The sequence below is a fragment of the Barbus barbus genome (genome assembly GCF_936440315.1).
Source record: "Barbus barbus genome assembly, chromosome: 43".
In the NCBI taxonomy this organism is placed as follows: domain Eukaryota; kingdom Metazoa; phylum Chordata; class Actinopteri; order Cypriniformes; family Cyprinidae; genus Barbus; species Barbus barbus.
The window spans coordinates 1,379,421-1,405,126 of record NC_136721.1 but is presented as its reverse complement, the minus strand read 5'-3'; the positions used below and the strand labels follow the sequence as shown (position 1 = coordinate 1,405,126).

Below are 25,706 nucleotides of genomic sequence, written 5' to 3'. Positions count from 1 at the left end.
TACTGTATTTTAATGTTGGTCATTATGGTGGTACTTGGAGAGCCAAATATTTAGAAAAGCAATCTTATGTGTAGAACTTGTCACTGCATGCACATGCAACTTAAATTAAAACTATTAACATTTTTGCAATCTAAATATAATTATAAAGTATGAAAATGTTAAATTTGTTTTGCAGTCTAAATAAGTATCCTCATTCTCTCTCTGTTTCGGTCTCGTGTTTTCTCAGTGCGAGAGGCTCCTGATTAAAGGCGGTCGGATTGTGAACGATGACCAGTCCTTCTATGCAGACATCTATATGGAGGATGGAGTCATCAAGTAAGCTGCGTTCACATGCACACATATATATACAGGTTCTTGTTACTAATTGAAATTAAAGCCATACCCATATTTATCAGCATCGTTGATTAAATAACTGCTGTTTTTAATGTTAAACACATACCAGACTTTCAACAACCGATTGTTGAAATCCAACAACTCATATTTTGATTAATTGTTTTTGAGAACTGCTTACTCCTGCTTAGAACAAAGCCAGCTAATATTTATATTAAAAGTCAGCATGAAATGAAAATTAATCTAATTTGTAAATGCATGCTATATTATGTGTGTTTCATTACAAAGAATGTTTAATCAGAATGCAATAACTCAAACATATGAGTGTATGTGTTACATTGAAAATCTTTTGAAAACAATAAAACAAGTATTTTACATGTATCATATATCATTTTTACACATATAATTTCTAAATTATGAGTACCTTAATTAAAAAATGAATGTTAATAATATACAAAATATTAGTTATGATATATATATATATATTTATATATGAGAACTGGTCCCTGAACTAAGATGTTACCGATTTTTTGAGTTATTCAAAATATTTAAAATATTATTCTCATAATGATAATGTTTTGCAGTTTTTTCCCTTATGATCTAAGAACAGTTATACAACTGAAAAAAAAGAAACAATGATGAAAAAATGGTGATTTATTCCATAGTGTAATTAAAAATCATCTTTCTTAATTACCATCTTCTGCCAACTTCAAGGCAAATTGGAGACAACCTGATAGTCCCAGGAGGGGTGAAGACCGTTGAGGCCGATGGGAAGATGGTGATTCCTGGAGGAATTGACATCCACACCCATCTACAGATGCCCTTCAGGGGAACAACCACTGTGGATGATTTTACCCAGGGCACCAAGGCTGCTCTTGCTGGAGGAACCACCATGATCGGTGAGATCGGTGGAAGATTGCTATATTTATCTGCAGAGTGGATTGAATTATGGGATAATTAATGGGATAGTTCACCCAAAAATGAACATTTGCTGTTAATTTACTCGACCTCTGGCCATCCAAGATGTACGTGACTTTTTTCTTCAGTAGAACAGTAAAGAAGATTTTTAGCTGACATTTAGCAAGTCAGTGGCTACTGTCACTTGAGAGCCTAAAAAATATCAGGCAAGACAAAATGAATCGACAATATTTTGAGGTCTTATGAAGCAAAACGAACGATCTGTGCAAGAAACTGCACATTATTTAGTAGTTTGTTTATGTAATCATGCAGTGATGTCAGGTTTACACAATTAAATGTGACCTGGACCACAAAACCAGTCATAAGGGTCAATTTTGTGAAATTGAGATTTGTGCATCATCTGAAAGCTGAAAAAATAATCTTCCCATTGATGTATGGTTTGTTAGGATCATAGGACAATATTTGGCTGAGACACAAGGGTGCAAAAAAATCTAAATATTGAGAAAATTGCCTTTAAAGTTGTTCAAATGAAGTTCTTAGCAATGCATATTACTAATCAAAAATTAAGTTTTGATATATTTATGGTAAGAAATTTACAAAACATCCTCATGGAACATGATCTTTACTTAAAATCCTAATTATTTTTGGCATAAAAGAAAAATCGATAATTTTGACCCATACAGTGTATTGTTAGCTATTGCTACAAATATACCCGTGCTGCTTAAAACTGCTTTTGTGCTCCAGGGTCAAATATTATTTAAGCACCCAATACTGATGGGAAACATGGATGTTTCACATGTCTAAAGCATATAAAGTTAATAAACCAATCTTTATCAGCTCAAATTTGAACACAATTAGAAACCATTTAGAAAAAAGCTGTAGAACACTGGAAATAATGGTAATATCTGAATTAACTCGCAAAAATATTATTTAATATTGCTGAGTAAACCTAAATATCTTAATTTATGCCAACAAAACTACTTTATATGGATTCAATCAGGTAGAAATATCTCTTTAATGTAACGGTGTTAGTATGTTTTGAAGTGGAGCTCTATGCTTCAAAAAAAAAAAAGTGTGTGTGTGTGTGTTAATGAAAAGGGATAAACATTGACAACAATAGTAGGCTTCCGGCGACCACCCAAAGCTCCCGTATGCATCCCACGGTGAAATTCTAGTAGTGTGGAAAAACAGCAGGCCTTTGTGAACGCTGAAGGCTACAGATCATGAAGAAAAAGTGACAACAGCTGGAGAATAAGAGTGGCTTGTTGTACAGTAAACACTGTGTTTACCAGGGACCGTTAGCACTGATTCCTTTTAGAGTAAAAATCCAGCTGTATACATCCCTTTGTTCTCAGAGGAAGTGTGCTAGATCATACATGCAGATATGGAGACAATGAAGAAGCAGTGAAATATTGAGAGGCTCATTCAGACAGCTTTAGAGCTCCAATTTACACATTTTATTTACACACAAGTTATTTAATACAAATATGAGCTGTGTTGTCTGAACAAGCCTCTGTCATGTGTGCCACCTGCAGTGGATCATGTGATCCCGGAGCCGGGCTCTAGTCTGGTGGAGGCCTTCGATCGCTGGCGTGAGTGGGCGGATGAGAAAGCGTGCTGTGATTACTCTCTGCATGTGGACATCACCCACTGGAACGATAGCATCAAACAAGAGGCCCTGAGTCTCATTAAGGAGAAAGGTGGGAGATCTTTTACTACTATTACACATTTTTAAGATTGCTTACTCACCAGGGACATAGTGTCTGGGTATACAGGTGCATGTGGACCCGGGCAGATTGGGCAGAGGTGGATCGTAATGAATTACATTTACTCACGTTACTGTAATAGAGTAGCTTTTGTGTGTACTTCTACTTTTTAAAGTAATTTTTAAAATCTGTAATTTTACAGGTACAATAGGTGTATTTAGTAGGAGCATTCAAGAAATTGAATGAAAAAAAAAATATAGAAATATAAAAATAAAACACTATACAGGTCATTTTCAAAAAATTAGCATATTGTGATAGTTCATTATTTTCTGTAATGTACTGATAAACATTAGACTTTCATATATTTTAGATTCATTACAACACAACTGAAGTAGTTCAAGCCTTTTATTGTTTTAATATTGATGATTTTGGCATACAGCTCATGAAAACCCAAAATTCCTATCTCAAAAAATTAGCATATCATGAAAAGTTTCTCTAAACGAGCTATTAACCTAATCATCTGAATCAACTAATTAACTCTAAACACCTGCAAAAGATTCCTGAGGCTTTTAAAAACTCCCAGCCTGGTTCATTACTCAAAACCGCAATCATGGGTAAGACTGCCGACCTGACTGCTGTCCAGAAGGCCATCATTGACACCCTCAAGCAAGAGGGTAAGACACAGAAAGACATTTCTGAACGAATAGGCTGTTCCCAGAGTGCTGTATCAAGGCACCTCAGTGGGAAGTCTGTGGGAAGGAAAAAGTGTGGCAGAAAACGCAGCACAACGAGAAGAGGTGACCGGACCCTGAGGAAGATTGTGGAGAAGGACCGATTCCAGACCTTGGGGGACCTGCGGAAGCAGTGGACTGAGTCTGGAGTAGAAACATCCAGAGCCACCGTGTACAGGCGTGTGCAGGAAATGGGCTACAGGTGCCGCATTCCCCAGGTCAAGCCACTTTTGAACCAGAAACAGCGGCAGAAGCGCCTGACCTGGGCTACAGAGAAGCAGCACTGGACTGTTGCTCAGTGATCCAAAGTACTTTTTTCGGATGAAAGCAAATTTTGCATGTCATTCGGAAATCAAGGTGCCAGAGTCTGGAGGAAGACTGGGGAGAGGGAAATGCCAAAATGCCTGAAGTCCAGTGTCAAGTACCCACAGTCAGTGATGGTCTGGGGTGCCATGTCAGCTGCTGGTGTTGGTCCACTGTGTTTTATCAAGGGCAGGGTCAATGCAGCTAGCTATCAGGAGATTTTGGAGCACTTCATGCTTCCATCTGCTGAAAAGCTTTATGGAGATGAAGATTTCATTTTTCAGCACGACCTGGCACCTGCTCACAGTGCCAAAACCACTGGTAAATGGTTTACTGACCATGGTATTACTATGCTCAATTGGCCTGCCAACTCTCCTGACCTGAACCCCATAGAGAATCTGTGGGATATTGTGAAGAGAAAGTTGAGAGACGCAAGACCCAACACTCTGGATGAGCTTAAGGCCGCTATCGAAGCATCCTGGGCCTCCATAACACCTCAGCAGTGCCACAGGCTGATTGCCTCCATGCCACGCCGCATTGAAGCAGTCATTTCTGCAAAAGGATTCCCGACCAAGTATTGAGTGCATAACTGAACATAATTATTTGAAGGTTGACTTTTTTTTTTTGTATTAAAAACACTTTTCTTTTATTGGTCGGATGAAATATGCTAATTTTTTGAGATAGGAATTTTGGGTTTTCATGAGCTGTATGCCAAAATCATCAATATTAAAACAAAAAAAGGCTTGAACTACTTCAGTTGTGTTGTAATGAATCTAAAATATATGAAAGTCTAATGTTTATCAGTACATTACAGAAAATAATGAACTTTATCACAATATGCTAATTTTTTGAAAAGGACCTGTATATATTGATTCATATTAAAGCAACTGTATTTATTTTTCAGTCAAAAGTAGTGAGTTAATTTTTTTCTCTTTGTGTTTTGTTGTTTTAACATTAAATAATAAAAACGTCATCTGTCATAGTGTTTTATATTTATACCATCATTTACTCAAAATTAGTTTTAAACCTGAATTTCATTTTCTGAAATTCAGTTTCATTCTTCTGCTGAACATAAATGCTATTTTGAAGAACGTGGAAGACTAAACAGTTGCCGGTCCACAGTGACTTCCTTGATTCCTGTCTTTTTCCCCTATCAAATGTTTTTAGTAATCATCATAAATGCAATCACTTGCATTTTTTTCTTAATAAGAGTGTAAACTTAAAATACACCGTCATTTTTGCTCATAAATGCGCTTTCTGCCGTCTCGGTCTTGAGCAGGAGCGCTTCACAATGATGAACCGAAACTCAGTGAATACTTGCCTCACAGACATGATAGAAATATCTGTAGAATGTTAAAATTACTACTTTAAAACAAAATAATTCAAATCGGAAACGAAAACTGTGTCATTATGTGGTGCGTAAAGATGCATTTCTCTCTAAAGAAGCGTCCAATGAGGAGATGGCGAGTCAGGATCGTCAACTTCATCTTTGCGACACTGACTCAGAAAACAATAGTTTATTAATAAAGAATTCAAATATCTCTTTACTATTTTTAACCATTTTTTTCCCCATTTTTGTTTGTTTGTTTGTTTTTTGGGCTGCTTTGCCAAGATTGTGTTTGCATTCAGTACAAATAGCCTACAGCGTTTTAGTGCCATGTTGAAAAATAACTAACTAAATAGATAAGATTAATGTCATAATATTTTAAGAATAAAGTCACTTACGATAATGTTGCGTGAAGTTATTGTGAAAATTCCACCTATATCTGCCATTCTTCACATTTTAGGCTTATTGACATTATTTGAGACTCTGATTGATCAATTTCATGAGAATTGTTGAAATTGTTGTGAAATTGTTCTGATGATTTTCAACATGCGTTCATATATTCATGTTTATTTTGTGCTGCAAATATTAAAGAAGAAAATATCATTGATTCCCATGCCGCTTGAACTGAGGCGAATATAGTTATCTCACTACAAATTAAAGAGCGTAAAAACACATTTATTGTTTGTATTTTATCATAAAATTGACAGAAGGCTGAGACTTTGTGTTATAGTAATAGTAACAAAGCACAAAGCTTATTGAGATTATTGGGTGGCTTGCGTGCTACAAATATTGAAAGCATTAAATATTATTTCCAAGCATTTATACGGTAAATAAAACAAGCTTGTGAATAGTCACATAATGTTATTTCAGAAAAATCAACAATAAGTTAAGTTAACCAGGTTGGAGCCTGTAACGTCTGGGGGGGGGGGGGGGGGGGGGGGGGGCGATGTTACGGGTTTGCACAGGGGCCTAGGGGCCAAATGTTAAATGTTGCACAGGGGCCAAATGTTTGCAAAGGGGCTTAGGGCTGACACTGTTACACAAAATTTCTGAAACTATGGCTCCTTTTTTCTCTAAACTCTACAAACAAAACCACAGAACATGCACACAACATGCAAAACATTATGCATCTCTTGGAAACACTTCTTTCAAAACTATTAACTCTTATAAAGATGGTGTTTTTGCACAGTAACTCTACAGCATCAAATGATTGGCCATATACACACCAAACTACGCGTGGTGGATATGACAAATGTAAAACACTACTATTTTGTGTTTTTTGCTTTTTCAGTGTGCAGTGGAGCTGTATTTTTGCAGACTTGGTCTGAAGATTTGCTTTATGAGTGAATGGTTTCACTGAGTGTGCTTCAAGTACAACTTTAAGTGTGTGAGCAATTTTAAAAAACTGTAAGCCCTTGACCAAAGAGCATCTAGATGGAAATAAAAATTCAGAATTGTTCAAAAGTGGTCCAGCATACTAAAACAACCCTCTGAAACGTTATAAATATAAGCATGTGTTGTGATTTGACAAGTTATTTTTGGACTATCATTTGAACTATTTCTGAAAATGATGCAGCTTTATTACAGCTTAATCTACAAAAGAGCACAGAATCGGTTCTGCTGCATATTACTGTGTGCAAACTAATGTGTTTTTAGTACAGTAGAGCATTTTATGTTTTTTTTTTTTTTTTTAAGGATTATAATAAATCGATATAAATAGTGACATTTATTTTAGGTGCAGAATTTTTAAAAGATTTTTATTTTTTACTATCTACTTTAAAAGTCAACATAAAAATCTGAAATTTTCCCATATCTCTGGTCTTACTGAGCGTGATTCAGCACCTTATATTGTTTAATGTTTTGCCCTCTATTCTGGTATTTTCAGCATTCAATTAATTCATGATGGATAACATCCCCACCCTACTTTTTTGTTTTCTAGTTTGAGAATTAGAAATGCATGGTTGTGAATGCTGGCAGAGTTTATGTTTTCTGATTTATTTGTTCTGTCCAAATAGGAGTGAACTCTTTCCAGGTCTATATGGCTTATAAAGACCTCTATCAGATGAGCAACAGTGAGGTAAGCTAAATAAAGGATTATAAAGAAATTATAGCTTTTATTTATTTATGAATGAATTTATTTATTTGTTTGTTTGTAAAAAACAAAAAGCAGAATAGTGTTGTGGATATACACATTCTTTCATTCTTTCTGTTGGGAGTTATTCCTATCTGATCTGACCCTTAAAGAGGACTTTTGTAGGTGTAACAATGTTGGGTTTTCTATTCACTCAGAATTGTTCACAAATCTCTCCTCACAGCATTGTGTGTAGAATAATTTATCCATTTATTAATGAGTATTTATATATTGGTGCATAAAAAAGTACCATGTACCAATATATAAATGTTATTCCACCATTACCTAATTTTATGAAAAATGCCTTAATTTTCTTTAAAAACAAGATTAGACTAGATTTCCACCATTCATAGGGTTTACTTGATCTCATGGTTACAAAAAAAGTTATTTTAAAGTTATTTTCACTCTATTTTTCTATGTGTGTATGAACAGCTTTATGAAATCTTCACCTTCCTTGGGGAGCATGGAGGAATTGCACAGGTCCATGCTGAAAATGGAGAAATAATTGCTGAGGTATGTGAACCTTATGAATTAATTATTATTATTATTATTAGGAGTCCATCGATCGCAAGAGCCATGCTGCTGTTAGCTAAAGAAAGAGCATTTTTTGGGGCAAAAAAAACATCTGTTCTCTATATTGTGATCATTTTGTATACAGACAGCAATCAGAGATGGTTCTCTTTATAATCGCTGAAGTAGCAAGAATCTATCAGTGATTTGATTTCTGCATTTTCAACAAAACTTCCGTTATAATCAATAACACTGTTCTCACTGTGTTCGTTATGATAAAAGTATGTTGCAATAAGATCAATGTGATCATTGTGCGTCAGTAGACATGACTGTGTTCGGCTGCAATCTTGGTAGCTATTGTAGTAAAAACACAGTAAAAGTCTCTGAGAGAGCTCCACCAGGAAGCTTAAAAGCACGTGTGGCGGAGCCGGCATCAGCCTTAAGGAATGAAGCAAGCGCTGGCAGGGATGCCGGAAGTGTGGCCTCGAGTCGCAGCATCTCGTTCCCTTCGGGGAACCATGGTTACATACGTAACCTGAGACGTTCCCCTTCAGGAACTCGAGCTGCATTTGAAAATGCTTTGGGAATGCTTTTTGAGAGATACCCACGCCACCAGACTGACAAGTCTCTGCCCAGTGTGTACTAGGACGAGAGGACAGAAGAGCCCGGAGTGGCTCGCATGTCAAGGTCATAGAACCTCATGAAAGTGAGGGGCATGGACCACCCAGCTGCGTTGCAGAGGTCCTGCATCGACACACCTGCTAAAAAGGCCTTGGAGGCCGCCACGCCTCGAGTTGAGTGAGCTCTGACTCCCATCGGCGAGGGGAGCTGAGAGGACTCATAGGCAGTGTTAATCGCATCCACTATCCACCTACTGAGGGTCTGCTTCGTAGCAAGAAGACCCCTCTTAGGGGGACCATAGCACACAAGCAGTTGGTCCGCCTTTCTCTACAGGGCAGCTCTGTGGATGTACGTTAAGTGGATACAATAAAGCTTCTGCTGGTCTGTCTCCCTGAAGGGAGGAGGACAGTAGGCCTGAAGTACGATGGGCTGTGGTGTAACGGAGGGAACTTTAGGTACATACCCCGCTCGAGGGTAGAGAAAAACTTTGGCCATGCCGGGCGCAAAGCCAAGATAGGCAGGGGCCACTGAAAGGGCTTGAAGATCACCAACTCTCTTTAGAGAGGAAATAGCCAGAAGGAAATTAGTCTTAATAGTGAGGAGTCTGTCAGATATCTCCTCGATGGGCTCGAAGGGAGCCTTGCAAAGAGCCTCTAGCACCATAGCCAAGTCCCACGTGGGGACACGTGAATGTACCGGCGGCCTCAGCCTCAGCGCACCGCAAAGGAAACGTCTAATAAGGAGGTGTCTACCCACTGACTGACCACTGACAGGAGCGTGGTAGGCCGCATTGGCCGCCACGTAAACTTTATTGGTGGAATGGGGTAACCCTGCAGAGAAATGGGCCTGCAGGAACTCCAGCACTGTACCAATCGGCCAGTTAACTGGGTCGAGCTGGCGGTCTCCGCACCATGAAGTGAAGAGTGCCCACTTCAGGGCGTACAGTTTCCTCGTAGAGGGAGCTCTGGATTGGAGGATGGTCTCGGCAACCTCGGTTGAGAGACCGGAAGCTATGAGCTGTGCCCCCTCAGTGGCCACACCCACAGCTTCTACAGCTCCGGGCGAGGGTGGACACCTGTGAGAGGAGATCTCTCCTGACGGGAATCTCCCATGGAGTGCCGTCGAGGAGAGAAATCAGGTCCGAGAACCATACTCGGCCTGGCCAGAATGGCGCTACCAGTATTAGACTGACCTCGTCCCGGCGCACTCTTGCCAGAACTCCCGGGAGTGCCAGCTTTAAAGAAGTACACTTATTTTGATATTTACATTTACATTTATTCATTTAGCTGACGCTTTTATCCAAAGCGACTTACAATTGCTATATATGTCAGAGGTCGCACGCCTCTGGAGCAACTAGGGGTTAAGTGTCTTGCTCAGGGACACATTGGTGTCTCACAGTGGATTCGAACCCGGGTCTCTCACACCAAAGGCATGTGTCTTATCCACTGCGCCATCACCACCCCATATGTTGACTAACATACTAAAGCACATGTAAAGTGCTTGATTATAATTTTAACTGTAGTGCGTTTTATGTGATATTACATTTACAGATAATATATTGTAAATGTAGTAGATTGCAATTATATCATTATAACTGTGTAATTACAAATATATTTAAATACAAACCACACGTTTCTATAGAAATAACATTAAGGTACATTTTATTTTTATTTAATTACAGGTGAATAGCAAATCCAGAGTCACTCATACCAATCCTGATAATTGCAAATGCATTTATTGCTTTCATTTATTATAAAATAGAGCAATATTTCTGAAATTCTGTCTCAACAAAGCCATTATTATTTTTCTACCGGTGGAGAACGTTTGCCGCCTCAACACATGCGATTTCCACATTTGCAGCCTTTTCATGCGGTCTTCAAATGAAAGAACAAACTTTTGGACTTACAGTACAGATGAGTTTTGACATCTTTGGATTTGATGTCTCGTGTAACAATTCTCTACAGTATTTAATAACAAGTGATATGCATGCTGGTTTGGAAACCAGACATTACTGTAAAATAACAGTTAGCCTCATCTAAAAGCGATGTTATTTGGAAAGCTAGCTGTGGTCACATTATATTATTCATTGTGATATGGAAAAGAGCTCATCTTCCTTAAAAAAAATGTTGGTGTTCCTCAAAGTAAATGATTACGCAGTTTCCATGTTTGGATAAACAGTTCCTTTAATAATGACATTGTTCATGCACAACCTGAACCACAAAACCAGTCATAAGTGTCAATTTTTCGAAAACTGAGATTTATACATTATAAGCTTTCCATTGATGTATGGTTTGTTATGATAGGACAATATTTGTCTGAGATACAACTATTTGAAAATCTGGAATCTGAGGGAGCAAAAAAATCAAAATACTGAGAAAATCGCCTTTAAAGTTGTCCAAATAAAGTCCACAGCACTGCATATTACTAATCAAACATTAAGTTTTGATGTATTTACAGTAGGAAATTTACAAAATATCTTCATGGAACATGATCATGAGTTTTGGCATAAAAGAAAAATTGATAATTTTGACACAAACAATGTATTTTTGGCTATTGCTACAAATATATACCCCAGCGACTTAAGACTGGTTTTGTGGTCCAGGGTCACATATGTTAAAAAAGCATGCATAATACAAGTACAATGCAAAGACTGACAGATAAGAGACTCATCTCGTCTGTGTGTTGTTCAGGAGCAGAACCGTATGCTGGAAATGGGCATCACCGGACCCGAGGGACACGTTCTCAGCCGTCCAGAGGAGGTCAGTGAGCACAAACACAGCTGGATGCTGTACTGTATGGGGGTTCATTAGTGCTATAACATCACTGCAGGCCCTGGGAAATATTTGTTCTCAATTCTCAATGTAAAACTCACTATAAGACACAGGACTGGTATTAAATCAGTTGCATCAATCTGATTTCATGTTGAAAATTGTCCCGCCCCACAGATTTAATTAGTCTGGCATCAGTCTATCAGTGATCTTTCGCAGACATGATCCTTTATCTGGCTTTATTGAGGTCAGCCAAGAAAGTGGGGAGGGTAACTAGATTTGTAAGGTATTTTAGCTGTGCACAAAACTAAATCAAAGGAGTGTGTGTTTGTGACTGTGTATCAGCTTTTGAGTTAGGCTGAATCTCTGTGTGTGTGTGTAGCTGGAGGCTGAAGCAGTGTTTCGAGCCGTCACTATTGCCAGTCAAACCAACTGTCCACTCTACGTGACCCGTGTGATGAGCAAGAGCGCTGCTGACATCATCTCACAGGCCAGGAAAAAAGGTACACAATATCACATACATTTAAATCCTGATCAGTTTGCCCTAGTAAAAACAGGAATATGTTTAAAATACATTTACTGTACTTCATACTAAGTACAGTTCAAATCTATTAACATATTTACTGACATATCGCTCAAGAAAAATTCTAATTAAACTTTATTTGGAGTACTACTTGTGCACAATGCACATTTCTCAATATTTAGCCTAAAATGTGTTTTAATGTCACTATTGATGATGATGATTGTATGATTTTTGAATAATATCGGTCTTTAAATGCAAGATATTTACTTGCAATAGCTGCACTTTAGCACAATCAAATGTGACCCTGGACCACAAAACCAGTCATAAGTGTCAATTTTTCGAAATAGAGATTTGTACATTTACATTTACATTTATGCATTTAGCAGACGCTTTTATCCAAAGCGACTTACATTGCATTCAAGTTACAGTTTTTACATTTTATCAGCTCTTGAAACATCACCTGAAAGCAGAATTAATAATCTTTCCATTGATGTATGGTTTGTCCAGTGCATTTTTAGTTGGACTTCAGTACTACTTCTGCTCAATTAAAATTTATTAAGTACAAAATTAGTTGTTCCAGTTTAGTATACTAAAAGTACAATTGCAGGGTATTTTTATTGAGTACATAAATATGTATATGTATTTGTAGTATACGTAGCATGAAATAAATGTGTTTCAAATACAGTATAATATATTTATTTTTCACTAGGGTGGTAAATCATCAAACAAACAAAAAAATGTGAACAAAAGGTGTCATTATTACACGTTACATGTACTGTACTTACTATTATAATAGCAATAAATTATGCATAATTACATGCAAGTAACCCTAAATCAAACCCAACCCTAACCATATAGTAAGTACATGTAATTAATTAATATTACTCAGTACTTAAATATATAATTACACTGGAACAAGGACACCTTAAAATAAAAAAGTGTAACCATAAATAAATTTAAAAAATATATAAGTAAATAAAATAATTTAACAAAAAAAGCCTTTAAAGTTTAGAAGTAATGAATGTCTCATAATGTGGCCAATTTCAAACAATTTCTATCTAACAATATAATTATCAATGTCTATATTTTTTGAATAATGGACAGAATCTATTCTTATTTCAGTAGTCAGTACCAATAAACCGGTCAAATTCCTCAGTTCTCGGCACCAATTTCAGTACTATAGCAAAAACTGTATTTACAAGTATTTTTTTTTTTTTTTAACTATTGAAAGTACAAATATTAAATAAATAAATTACTGCTATTAATAATAATAAGTACATAATGTTAAAACATTAGCATATAGATGTTAAATATTGCTTGGTTATGTAATTATGTTGCATTAAAAAGATCAAATGAATGTAATAAAATGACAAAGAAACAGAGGTAACAGAACAAGTGTCAGGTCTGTGGTTATCATCAAATCAAACATCACCATTTCAGATTCAGTCACACATTTTAATATAGTCATACCCCCTGACTTAAAACTTTTGGTAACACTTTAGAATAGGGAACACTTATACTTTTTTATGAAACAATTTGCAACTTACTTCTGACTTGAAAGACTCTGATTGGCCATTGTGCTCACATGCTCAGCATACATGTCTGTGATTGGCTACAAGCTGCAAAAACACATTGTAAATAGAAACCTTTGACACTCTTCACAGAGCGTTCTCACAGATATATGAATGTTGGAAAGCAGCTGCTGATTAGTCGCTTATTATGTACTTTTGACAACACAATTTGTAATATTTACCACATTTCATATAGAATTGTGTGAATACAAGCAAAGTTCTGGAGAAGTTTCAGAGTGAGCTGAGGTTTCTGGGAAACAAGGTGCAGAACACGATGAAATGTCTGATAAAATAAAATCACAGCAGGAGCATGTCAGCAGCGTAACGCTTGAGCTTTCACAGATGTCGACTAGTTTACACATCTCATCTGAGTTAAATAAACCTCTGTTGAGTTACACTCATCGTTGACATATTTATTCCTGACAGTAATGACCTTCGGTTGGATAGCATGTGTGTAAATAACTGTTTAATTATTATAAATTTATTATTATTCATTTGTCATTTAATTATATGTTAGCTGTCTAAATATTATTTGCACTCTATGAAATGTTTATTTTATATGCACTGGCCGTGTCTGTTGTAAAGGTTCCACAATCCATCATTATAATAGCTCTTGCTGTTTAGTTACTGTAAATCATTCAGATGCAATGCTCTTGCTATGGGAGACTCATACAGTGACCTAACCAGATGCAACGCATGTGACTCTTGACAGTTGAGAGGCATAGTTTTAGAGAAGTGTCAAGTACTCAGGAGTACAGACGCCAGCCGATATAATTATAGACAACTGTGTTTTTTTAAATGCTAATAAAGTGTAAATGTCACAAATAAATAAAAGTGTAAATGTTAAGGCTGTAAACGTATATTTAAAAAAAATAAATGGAATTAATTGCATGATCTGCCAGTTAATCATAGATGAAGTTTGTCCTCTGGCTTTTATTTCTGGACTTCAGTTCAGTTATTCCCAGTGTAGATTCTGTTAAATTACTTTAAGAATTAATTCAGCCAAAAATGAAAATGGTAATTTATTTACTCATTCAAAAGCTGTATACTGGAGTTTTGTCAGTGAAATGAAAAAGTTAAAATAAATGAATAAATCACAGGGCTGCAAAATGATAAAATTCATCAAATTAATTACATGTAACGCATGCATGCATTCAGATTCAGATATGTTAAACAGAAGCTCAGCCGCACTTGCTTGATACGCAGGAAATAACTGGTTCACTGGAATCTCGTGCATCAAGCAAGCACTTTTGAGCTTCACATAATACCACATTTCATGTGCTCTGTGTATGGGTGTATGATCAGTGTTTATATGTGATGAAACACTAAAATTAAATCATATAAAGCCACCATGACAGTGAAAAAATTGGGTGAATGGACTTTCAATAGAACAATCTCCCAGATATCATTAAAAAAATTTACATTTGTGTTTTGAAGATGAATTAAAGTCTTATGGTTTTGGAATGTTGTGAGTAAATGATTACAAAACAAATTATTTAATAAAGTGTAGTGTGCAACAGGTTTATGTCTCTGAAATGGTTGCTGTAGCGTTCCCAAAAGTGCGGTAAAATGTCTTATAGTCTCTATTACGATATTCATCACTTTTCTGGTGAGTTCAGTTGGGACATTCTAGACTTTGCCTCTTTATTCTGTCTGACTGTCCTGAATGGAGACTAAAACTTTGTGTCAGTGGAGATTTATAAGTTAGTTCTGTGCAGTTTCATGCTCTCAATGCTTTTAATGAGTTTTGCAAAGGTCTTTGATGCATTTACTTGCTATTACAAGCATCACTGGTTAAACTGCTCATACATAGGTTTAGGGATTTGAACAAACCCTACTTATATAATTCATCCCACACCGTTTGTGCTCAGATCATGGGGTTTATTGAGGAGAAGTGTGCTGGTACTTTTCTGAACATTTGGACGCATGATTTTTGGCTGGAAGACAAAGAAAAAGAAAACTGAGGAAAACATATTGTAGGTTTACATTGAAGGTCATATTTAGACCAGATGATCAAAGAGAACTGTGTATTTCTAGGTAATGTGGTGTTTGGCGAGCCGATTACGGCCAGTTTGGGAACCGATGGGACTCATTATTGGAGCAAGAACTGGGCAAAGGCGGCGTCTTTTGTGACCTCACCACCCCTCAGTCCTGACCCAACCACTCCAGACTACCTAAACACCCTGTTGGCCAGGTAAACACAAGCATATCCTAAAATATATTACATCATTTTACAATACAGTTCTGTCAGTTAGTTCTTAACCGGTGGGTCTTTTAACTTATAGACTACAAAACCATTGACTTGAAGTCATTGATTGAAAATATGAAAAACAATATAGTTGATATTTGAAGTTTATTGTAAAATATTTAACTGATTGACTGGCCATCCATCCAAGGTGTTTCTCTACTTGAGGCTATAGATGCTGGGATACACATTTAAAAAATAATAGTAATGTCAAAAACATTATTTTGGTACATCTGAATCAACCTAACTACATAAATGTTTACCACCAAAACTACTTTATATGTGTTAAATAAGGTAGAAATATCCATATAAAGTGCCACTTTACTACACTTTGCAGTGTAGGCAGCAATTTGTATACACAAATGTATTAGTTATTGAATTATTCACTCAATGTAGTCATTGAATAATTCAATAATTTAGTCTCTGAATAATTCAATAATTTGTTCAAAACTGCTGGGGATTCATTTATAAAATGTGCACACACAGAGGTTTGATCTTAGAGTGTGTGTACGCTAAAATCCACACCAACTTTCATATTTATAAAAAACGGTCTTTGACATGGAAAAGTGCTTTGTGGCAAGTCAGGGTCTAAGCAGGCGTACACACTTTTTGCATTTGCAATTTATGATTATCACATCTGAAAGAGGCACAAAATACGTGTATGTTCGTTCACTGAATCACACGTACGCACTTTTGAGATATGATTGTACGATCAATGTGGGATAATTTCTACACAACGTTTTATAAATGAGGCCCCTGATATACAGAACAGTAACACTCTTGCTCATGTGATACCACAGCACTTCATCTAAGACTGTAGCACAGACCCCAACAATCTGACTTGTTATAGCTGTACTATTTATCATTTTAGACTAAATGCCATCAATTTCAAAGTTTTGTCTGTTACATATACATTTGTGTGTTTCAGTGGTGATCTGTCGGTGGTGGGCAGCGCTCACTGCACATTCTCTGTGGCTCAGAAGGCCATAGGGAAAGACGACTTCACTCAGATTCCTGAAGGAGTGAACGGAGCGGAGGAGAGGATGTCCGTCATCTGGGATAAGGCTGTGGTGAGGATTATTCTATTTCACATTCTCAGATCCAGAAAATACAAAATATCTGAATATTTACTCAATACATTAACTCTTTCCCCACCATTGACAGAATTTTCCAGCTTTCTGTGTTTTCACTGTTATACGGTAGGGGGCACTATTACACATCTTCTAAAAGAGTACTGAATCTCTGGATCAAACCTTAAAGTGTAAAATAAGATGGCCAAAACATCCCAGTATGACCGCTGTCATCTTGCGCCAATAACATATTTTGAAGCCCGAGTCTGTGCAGTAGCGATTCATTTGGAGTGCGAGTCTGTGCAGTAATGATCATTTTTGAGCGCAAGTCTACGCAGTAGTGATTCATTTGGAGAGCGAGTCTGCACAGTAATGATTCGTTTGGAGCGTGAGTCTGCACAGTTGTGATTCGTTTGAGCGCAAGTCTACGCAGTAGTGATTCATTTGGAGAGTGAGTCTACGCAGTAGTGATTCATTTGGAGCACGAGTCTTCACAGTAATGATTCGTTTGAGCGCGAGTTTGCGCAGTAATGATTATTTTTGAGCATGAGTCTACCCAGTAGTGATTAATTTGGAGCGTGAGTCTGCACAGTAATGATTAGTTTGGAGAGCGAGTCTGCGCACCAGTGATTAGTTTGAGAGCGAGTCTGGCAGTAGTGATTAGTTTGGAGCGCGAATCTGCACAGTAGTGATTAGTTTGGAGCGCGAATCTGCACAGTAGTGATTAGTTTGAGAGCGAGTCTGCGCACCAGTGATTATTTTGGAGCGTGAGTCTGGCAGTAGTGATTAGTTTGAAGCCTGAGTCTGCGCAGTAGTGATTCGTTTGGAGCGCGAGTCTGCGCAGTAGGGATTCGTTTGGAGCGCGAGTCTGCGCACCAGTGATTATCTTTGAGCGTGAGTCTATGCAGTAGTGATTTATTTGGAGCGCGAGTCTGCACAGTAATGATTCGTTTAGAGCGCGAGTCTGTGCGGTAGTGATTCGTTTGGAGTGCGAGTCTGCGCAGTAGGGATTCGTTTGGAGCGCGAGTCTGCGCAGTAGGGATTCGTTTGGAGCGCGAGTCTGCGCAGTAGTGATTCGTTTGGAGTGCAAGTCTGCACAGTAGTGATTCGTTTGAAGCGTGAGACTGCTCAGTAGTGATTCATTTGGAGCCTGAGTCTGTGCAGTAGTGATTCGTTTGGAGCGTGAGTCTGTGCAGTAGTGATTCTTTGGACCGCGAGTCTGAGCAGTAGTGATTCGTTTGGAGCGCGACTCTGCGCAGAAGTGATTAATTTGGAGCGCGAGTCTGCACAGTAGTGATTCGTTTGAAGCCAGAGACTGCTCAGTAGTGATTCATTTGAAGCCCGAATCTGCACAGTAGTGATTCGTTTGAAGCCTGAGGCTGTGCAGTAGTGAGTCGTTTGGAGCGCGAGTCTGCGCAGTAGTGATTCGTTTGAAGCCCGAGTCTGCGCAGTAGTGATTCATTTGAAGCCTGAGTCTGCGCAGTAGTGAGTCGTTTGGAGCGCGAGTCTGTGCAGTAGTGAGTCGTTTGGAGCGCGAGTGTGCACAGTAGTGATTCGTTTGAAGCCTGAGTCTGCGCAGTAGTGATTCGTATGAAGCCTGAGGCTGTGCAGTAGTGAGTCGTTTGGAGCGCGAGTCTGTGCAGTAGTGAGTCGTTTGGAGCGCGAGCGTGCGCAGTAGTGATTCGTTTGAAGCCCGAGTCTGCGCAGTAGTGATTCGTTTGAAGCCCGAGTCTGCGCAGTAGTGATTCGTATGAAGCCTGAGGCTGTGCAGTAGTGAGTCGTTTGGAGCGCGAGTCTGTGCAGTAGTGAGTCGTTTGGAGCGCGAGTGTGCGCAGTAGTGATTCGTTTGAAGCCCGAGTCTGCGCAGTAGTGATTCGTATGAAGCCTGAGACTGTGCAGTAGTGAGTCGTTTGGAGCGCGAGTCTGCGCAGTAGTTATTCATTTGAAGCCCGAGTCTGCGCAGTAGTGATTCGTTTGGAGTCTGCGCAGTAGTGATTCGTTTGGAGCCTGAGTCTGTGCAGTAGTGATTCGTTTGGAGCCTGAGTCTGTGCAGTAGTGATTCGTTTGGAGCCTGAGTCTGTGCAGTAGTGATTAGTTTGGAGCCTGAGTCTGTGCAGTAGTGATTCGTTTGGAGCCTGAGTCTGTGCAGTAGTGATTCGTTTGGAGCCTGAGTCTGTGCAGTAGTGATTCGTTTGGAGCCTGAGTCTGTGCAGTAGTGATTTTGAGGTGGAGCCTTGATATCAAAGTCCCACCCAAACTTCCGCAGACCCAATCGCAAGCTCACAATCATGACACCACTCCCCATTTTTATAGCATCAAATAGCTAGCTAAAAGCAAACCTAATAGAAAAACGAACACTTGAACATACATCAGTGTTATAAGAACTGCCTAAAATGAAAAATTTAGTTGAAGTGTAATTTGATTATTTAGTTTGGCTCACGTCCAATTCGTTTACATGGAGGGCAGGGCTTAAGACCTATACTGCAGCCAGCCACCAGATGGAGATCAAATTGTTTTGGCTTCACTTTTCAGGATGTGTGCGGCACACCTGGATCAAACACAGGTGAAGCAGCAGCACAAACAAGTGATCACATATGTAAGCAGTGCATATGTAAAATAGTGCGATCATCAAAAATTAAACAGCATGTAAATCAAAACTGCCTAACATTACTGAATGAAATGCCAACCCAGGAAGTGGTCTAGGACTGGGAAGCTTTGGGCGTGTTGATGGACTCAATCTACTCTATATTTTATCTATATAGTCTATATTTTGATCATTGATCTGAATACCACCTTTGACAAAAACGCGATCTTCTCAGCTCTTTGTTTAAAATGTTGCTGTTTTCATGCAACTTATCCATATTCAAGTGTTGATAAAAAAGAATGCATGAAGTTAGAATAAAATGGGTTGTTTTGTTTAAATGCAGAGGCTCCATTCTTTCTTTTAACAAATTGCATGTTCAGATATTCATACAACAAAATATTTGGGGGCCATAGAATCTGATAAAAATGCTGGCGGTGGCTGGCAGCTTTTTAACATCCTGGCAGGGAAAGAGTTAATTAATTCATTTGTACCCTAATGTGGATGTCAAAATAGGGCCCTAAATCTTATATTCATTACCTTCTTCTCATAAGTGTACCATTAAAGCTCCAAAATAAAGCAAGCGCTGTGTTTGATTCTCAGTTGTTTGTTTTTCCTTTGCTCAGGTCACTGGTAAAATGGATGAGAACATGTTTGTTGCTGTGACAAGCACCAATGCTGCCAAGATCCTCAACCTTTATCCACGCAAGGGTCGGATAGCCGTGGGATCAGACAGCGATCTGGTTATCTGGGACACAGATGCCGTCCGGACCATCACTGCAAAAACTCATCATTCTGTAGGTGCTCTTTAAATAAATCCAGGGAACGCACTATACACTCACATTTCAGAGAAACATCTAAACATAGAGAGGAAACTGAAGCTGACCTTCACTGACCTTCCAGTTCCTCTGAGCGGAAATAGATGCTTCTAACAAATCAAACTGTGTTCATACAGGAACCTTTGTAAATAAAAGCGCTGGATAGAAACAGGCCACAAAAACAGGAGATATCTGACAATCAGAGTTTCCTTTTGTTGCCTTATTAAGTCTCAGCAGACCTTTATTACTGTAGGAATGTGTTGATAAGTGAGAGAAGAACTGCAACTCTGCAAGCATCTCTTTTAATGAACCAACCACTAACACACAGGTTTGTGCAACAGACATAAATGATATCTCATTTCATGCAGCTTTTTGAAGTTTGCTGTTATTTTTAAATCAATTACATATAACAGTTTCACTAATCAAGTAGTGAATTTCATAAAGAGAACTTATTATGGAAATGGTATACTATAAAAATTTACTTAAGTGCCAACTGAATGTAATGTTTTCAGACACTTAACTGCATGTTATTTACAGTTAAATTAAAATGTACTATAGTTTACATTTATATTAAATGCAGTTAGTTAGAACTCTCAAAACTTAAGTACATAAGTACATTAGGACATAAGTACATCTTTATATGTAATTTCATAATTACTTCTGTTGTCTTTGGAATATTTTCATGATTACACATATGTAATAATGAAGTTGCAATTTAGTACATTTAAAAATATAGTAAATTTGTGATACTCCACCTCATCTGTAGGATAGTCCAGAGTGCTTTATGATCTTTCACGCTCAAGTCAAATGCCTGTACTTTATAACCTCCTCGTATGTCCATTTTTTCAGCTTTGCCTTATTTTATTAGTATTTTCTTTCCTCTTCTTCGACCAGTTGTTAAAGCCAACAGCTCAACTGCTACTTGCTAATTCATTGGAACTAAAAAACTAAGACATTAATATGTGCTTATAAGTACTAATTAACAGCCAATATGCTAGTAATAGGCATGCTAATAAGCAACTAGTTAATAGTGAGAATTGCTCCCTAAACTAAAGTTTTAACAAATCTTAAAGCTTTTCAAGGTTATTTCAAACTTTCAAACAAGGCTTTGTCAAGCCAACATCAAAGTTTGTTTAAACACTTTTCTCATGCTATGAATCCACAATTTGGACAATGACAATTTTTGAGTCACAGTCCAATAGAAGTTCTGAAGAACCCGCGGTTTATCAAACATCAGTCATTTTGAATATTTTCATGTCTGGGAAAAATTTGGGATTAAACGGGTTAAAGAGCTACAGATTTTAGATTGGAGTGAGATGGGAACTGGAATATCCTGAGCAGATTCTACAAGGGCTAAATATGTGGATCGTTTGAACACCGTTGGGGAAAAGATTCAGCAGAACTCTGCAGAAAATTACATCACATTTTCATTTCCTTTTCGGCCACTTCTCTAGAGACCGTTACACATCCAAACAGCGCCGGCTGCCATTGCTTTCTTCTGTGGATAACATGGCAGATGTTTATTGATTGTTTATTCTGTGGCTCCGTATCCTTGGTTCCCGTGCTCTGTGAAGTCACCTCAAACATGACTTCATCACCTGCCAGAAAGCCTTGCGTTTGTGTTATTCTGCATGAGCTTAAGCCCATGCCAGCATTCTTGGCAGAAATTGTGTGCATGTCATTTCCTGTTCTCGCACACAAAGGATGGACGAGTGCCAAATTTCTGTGGAAAGACTGTGGATCATGGCAGGACATCAATACAATTACGATATCCACTCGAGATGAAGAAATCAGAAAATAAGGGAGTAGTAAACTAAACAGAAGTGATGCATTTTAGAGAAAGTGGTAAGAAAAGACAGGAGGCTGTGAGTGTGAGAAAAAGACAGGAAATAGAGAAGGATGTTTTTGTAATTCCTCTATCCAGCTGTTTGGCGAAGAGGTGAAGAATGAGAACGAGAGTGAATGAAGGAGGCCAGAGTCATGTCTCCCGCTCCTACATGTGATCTTCATTAGTGAGGAAATATCTCGACATTCCTCTTTGCAGAAGCTCAAACTCAGAACGGCTGTTTGTGTCAATTTATGCTGGAAAGCACAGCAGCTCAATGTCGTGATCGATGTTTCTGATGTTTATTCTGATGATGATGATGTTGAGTCTATTCTAAAAACAAAAAGAAAGGTAAAAAAAAAAGGTATCATGATTTGCCTGAAAATATGAATCAGCGCAACTGTTTTCAACATTGATAATAAATCAGTATATTAGAATGATTTCTGAAGATCATGTGACCCTGAAGACTGGAGTAATGATGCTGAAAATACAGCTTTGACCACAGAAATAAATTACATTTTACCATGCATTCACATAGAAAACAGTTTATTTTAAATTGTAATAATATTTCACAGTTTTACTTTTGTTTAAATAAATGCATTTTATTTATTTCAGATGCAATTCAGGATAAAAAGCCATTGTGCAAATTTAAGGCTATTAAAAATATATCATGTGCACAAAAAGGATTAAAATATAAATATTACATTACCAAAAAGCAAAGACAAAAACAGGGTAGTACTATAGTAACATGTCACAAAAAAGTATGGTCCCACTTTATATTAGGTGTCTATCTTTAAATGCTGTTTACTTAATAATAAAATGAATAATAAAATAATGAATTGTTAGGTGTACCAGTTGTGTTCCTGTTGAATGCAAAACACTTTTGCTGCTATTGAGGTGGGATACGGGTACGTTTCTGGACCAGTTTGGTGGTCTGGTTAGGTTTAAGGGGTAGAGGTAGGGTCAACAGTGCAATTATAGATGTAAACACAGAAATTATATACATATGTAATCACAGGATGGTATTTTCAAATATAAGTATACAATAAAAAAAATTTATGTGATTGTGCACAATAATTGCAATGTATCAAATGGTTAATTTCAATGTATGTAATAGTTAAAGTGCCCCTATTATGGGTAATGAAGGTTCATCTTTTGGTTTTGGGAGTCCCCAATAACAGGTGGACATGCATGCAAGGTCAAAAAAACACTTTCATTGTCTTATAATATGCATTTATTTTTACCTTATTTGCGCAAAGACTCCCAAACGATTCGCTCAACGATTCATTTTTCCAAACTCCTCCTCTGCGTGATGCTAATCTGCGGTGATTGGTCGATTTCATTTAAAGCAGTGTTTGTGAGCGCAGTGCTGCTTAGTGTACAGTGTTACATAGGTTTCTACCGCTCCAAAAGCGGCACCTAGTGGCAAAGAATGAAGTTGCATTTTCATTCAGACCAACACGAAAAAAGTGGGCGGGCAATATGCTAATGTTTCATGTTGTCATTAACATGAAATGGCTTGGGATTCGTTTTAAAAACGACTCGTTTCAATGATTCAGAGTCGACTCTTTCTTTTCAGAGACAATAACTTTATGCGTGCACTTTCAGATTGAAAACTTTGCAGTTTTCATTCACTTAGAGCTGTGTTACCCACTGCATGAATGCTCATTTTCAAAAATCCATCATAGGGGCACTTTAAGGACAGTTAATACAAAGTTGGTCCAAAAGCATTGCATTGCAGTGGTCATTTTTGGGACCCAGGTGTTAGGCACATGAGCTTTCTCAGCATGATGTTGTTGTGTTGTTCTAGGCAGCGGAGTATAATGTGTTCGAGGGCATGGAGCTGAGAGGTGCACCCATGCTGGTCGTCTGCCAGGGGAAGATTGTTCTGGAGGATGGGAACCTGCACACGACCGCTGGCACTGGACGTTTCATTCCCTGCTCCCCGTATCCGGACTTCACTTACAAACGTGTCAAAGCCAGGAAACAGGTACAGCAGACTCTGATGACCCTGGACACATGCGTGACAGTAGCTCATTTGTTTTACAGTGCATTCAAGGCAGCACTCCAGTGAAATTCCAGCTGTTTTTAATCCTGCAGTTTATCATAATTTCCTATAGGAAAGTCAAATCTAGTTCTTTTTGTGGTTTCAACTTGAGTGAATATAGACATGGGATTCTTGCCCTGTAAACAGTTTAAACTGTGGCTCCACCATCATGCCAAAAGCAGACAGAAGGAAGCAGAAGGTTTAGAAAGAAGCCGTATAAAAGTGTCCACATGGTTCAAAATGAAAATATAACACTTCATTCACTCACCCTTACTGTACTAAATCCATTAGACTTGTGTTCATTGTCAAAATACAAATGAAGATATTTTTGATTTCTGGCCATCCATAGAAAGTTATAATTTTCAAGCTTCAAAAAGTAAAAACAAACAAAAATATAGCTGCAAGCAGCAATTACGGGGCCAAGCACATCAGCGGCAAAAAGAGGAGCTAAGCATAGTATGGAGCATCAGTCCAACTGCAGAAATGAGTAATTGAAGCCATTTTAAGATTATTGTAGTCCAAATGCCTGAAAAATCATTTAAAACTACTAGTAATAAGATTGAATGACTTTTCACTTTTGACATACTTTTGTCCATCAGTTAATGTCTTAAGAAACCAAAAGCTGCATGTTTATAAGAAACAAATCCATCATTAAGACGTTTTTAACCGTTGCTTCTGGTCAAAATCCACAAGAATGCTTCCTTCCGTGAAAAAGTGTTCTGGTCTGAATCAGGAGAGACATCTGCACAGATCAAGCACTGTTTACAAGCCAACAGCTCTAAACAAATATGTGGCTGGATTTTGATGGACTATCTTTCACTGGAGGAAGCATTATTATGGATTATAGGGCCGTACCCTAGTTAAAAACATCTTAATGATGGATTTGTTTCTTACAAATAAATAGCTTTTGGTTTCTTAAGACATTAACTGATGGACTGGAGTGAGTGTGGATTATTGTGATGTTTTTATCAGCTGTTTGGACTCTCATTCTGACGGCACCCATTCACTGCAGAGCATCCATTGCTGAGACACTGATGCAGAGACACATTTCTACAAACCTGATGAAGAAGGGGGGTGGAGCAGATTGAGCATTATCTGCAGGAGAGGGAGAATATGAAGTAACAGCAGGTGGCGCTAGTGCACTGTTTTAGTTTGTGATCTACTGTTAGAAGGAAGAAGGAGAGAAATGTTTTATAATTTGTACATTATACAAAATAGAGACGATTCACCGTCTCAACAATCTGTCAGCCAACTCTGGAACCAATTTTCAACATGACATGAAATTTACAATTTATGTGAGCACACAGTTCCCAAAAACAACCCACATGAGGATAAACACATCCATGGAATGGATTTGCAAACACCCAAACTTGCCTTTCTCTGTCTTTCTCTATAAATGGTGTCAGGGCCGGCCCAAGCCTTTATGGGGCCCTAAGCAGAATTTTATTTGGGGGCCCCTCGGTGCCCCAATATGAGTGTTTATTGTCAAAGCTTGATTATGCACACACTATAATTCGAACACCCATTATCAGTGTTTGTTGTAGCTGTGTTGCTTACATCATTGTCTGCCTGCATGTTTTTACCCTTCTGTGGTTTTTAATTGTAACAGTTGCAAACTTACAACAGCGAAATGTAGACTGATGTAAATAAAGCTGTTATCAGTTTATGAAATAGAAGCTTA

General features: G+C 38.0%; 1 protein-coding gene across 1 annotated transcript in view; it reads left to right on the top strand.

The window, feature by feature from the left end:
* dpysl3 (dihydropyrimidinase like 3) overlaps window positions 1–25,706 on the top strand; it is a 34,884-nt gene that overhangs the window by 5,728 nt on the left and 3,450 nt on the right. The window contains exons 2-12 of the mRNA XM_079405977.1: window positions 227–315; window positions 1,045–1,229; window positions 2,784–2,948; window positions 7,331–7,392; window positions 7,879–7,959; window positions 11,268–11,336; window positions 11,728–11,848; window positions 15,477–15,633; window positions 16,613–16,754; window positions 19,962–20,132; window positions 23,789–23,968. Coding sequence (XP_079262103.1) covers window positions 227–315; window positions 1,045–1,229; window positions 2,784–2,948; window positions 7,331–7,392; window positions 7,879–7,959; window positions 11,268–11,336; window positions 11,728–11,848; window positions 15,477–15,633; window positions 16,613–16,754; window positions 19,962–20,132; window positions 23,789–23,968 — 1,422 coding nt within the window. The remainder of the gene's footprint in view (window positions 1–226; window positions 316–1,044; window positions 1,230–2,783; window positions 2,949–7,330; window positions 7,393–7,878; window positions 7,960–11,267; window positions 11,337–11,727; window positions 11,849–15,476; window positions 15,634–16,612; window positions 16,755–19,961; window positions 20,133–23,788; window positions 23,969–25,706) is intronic.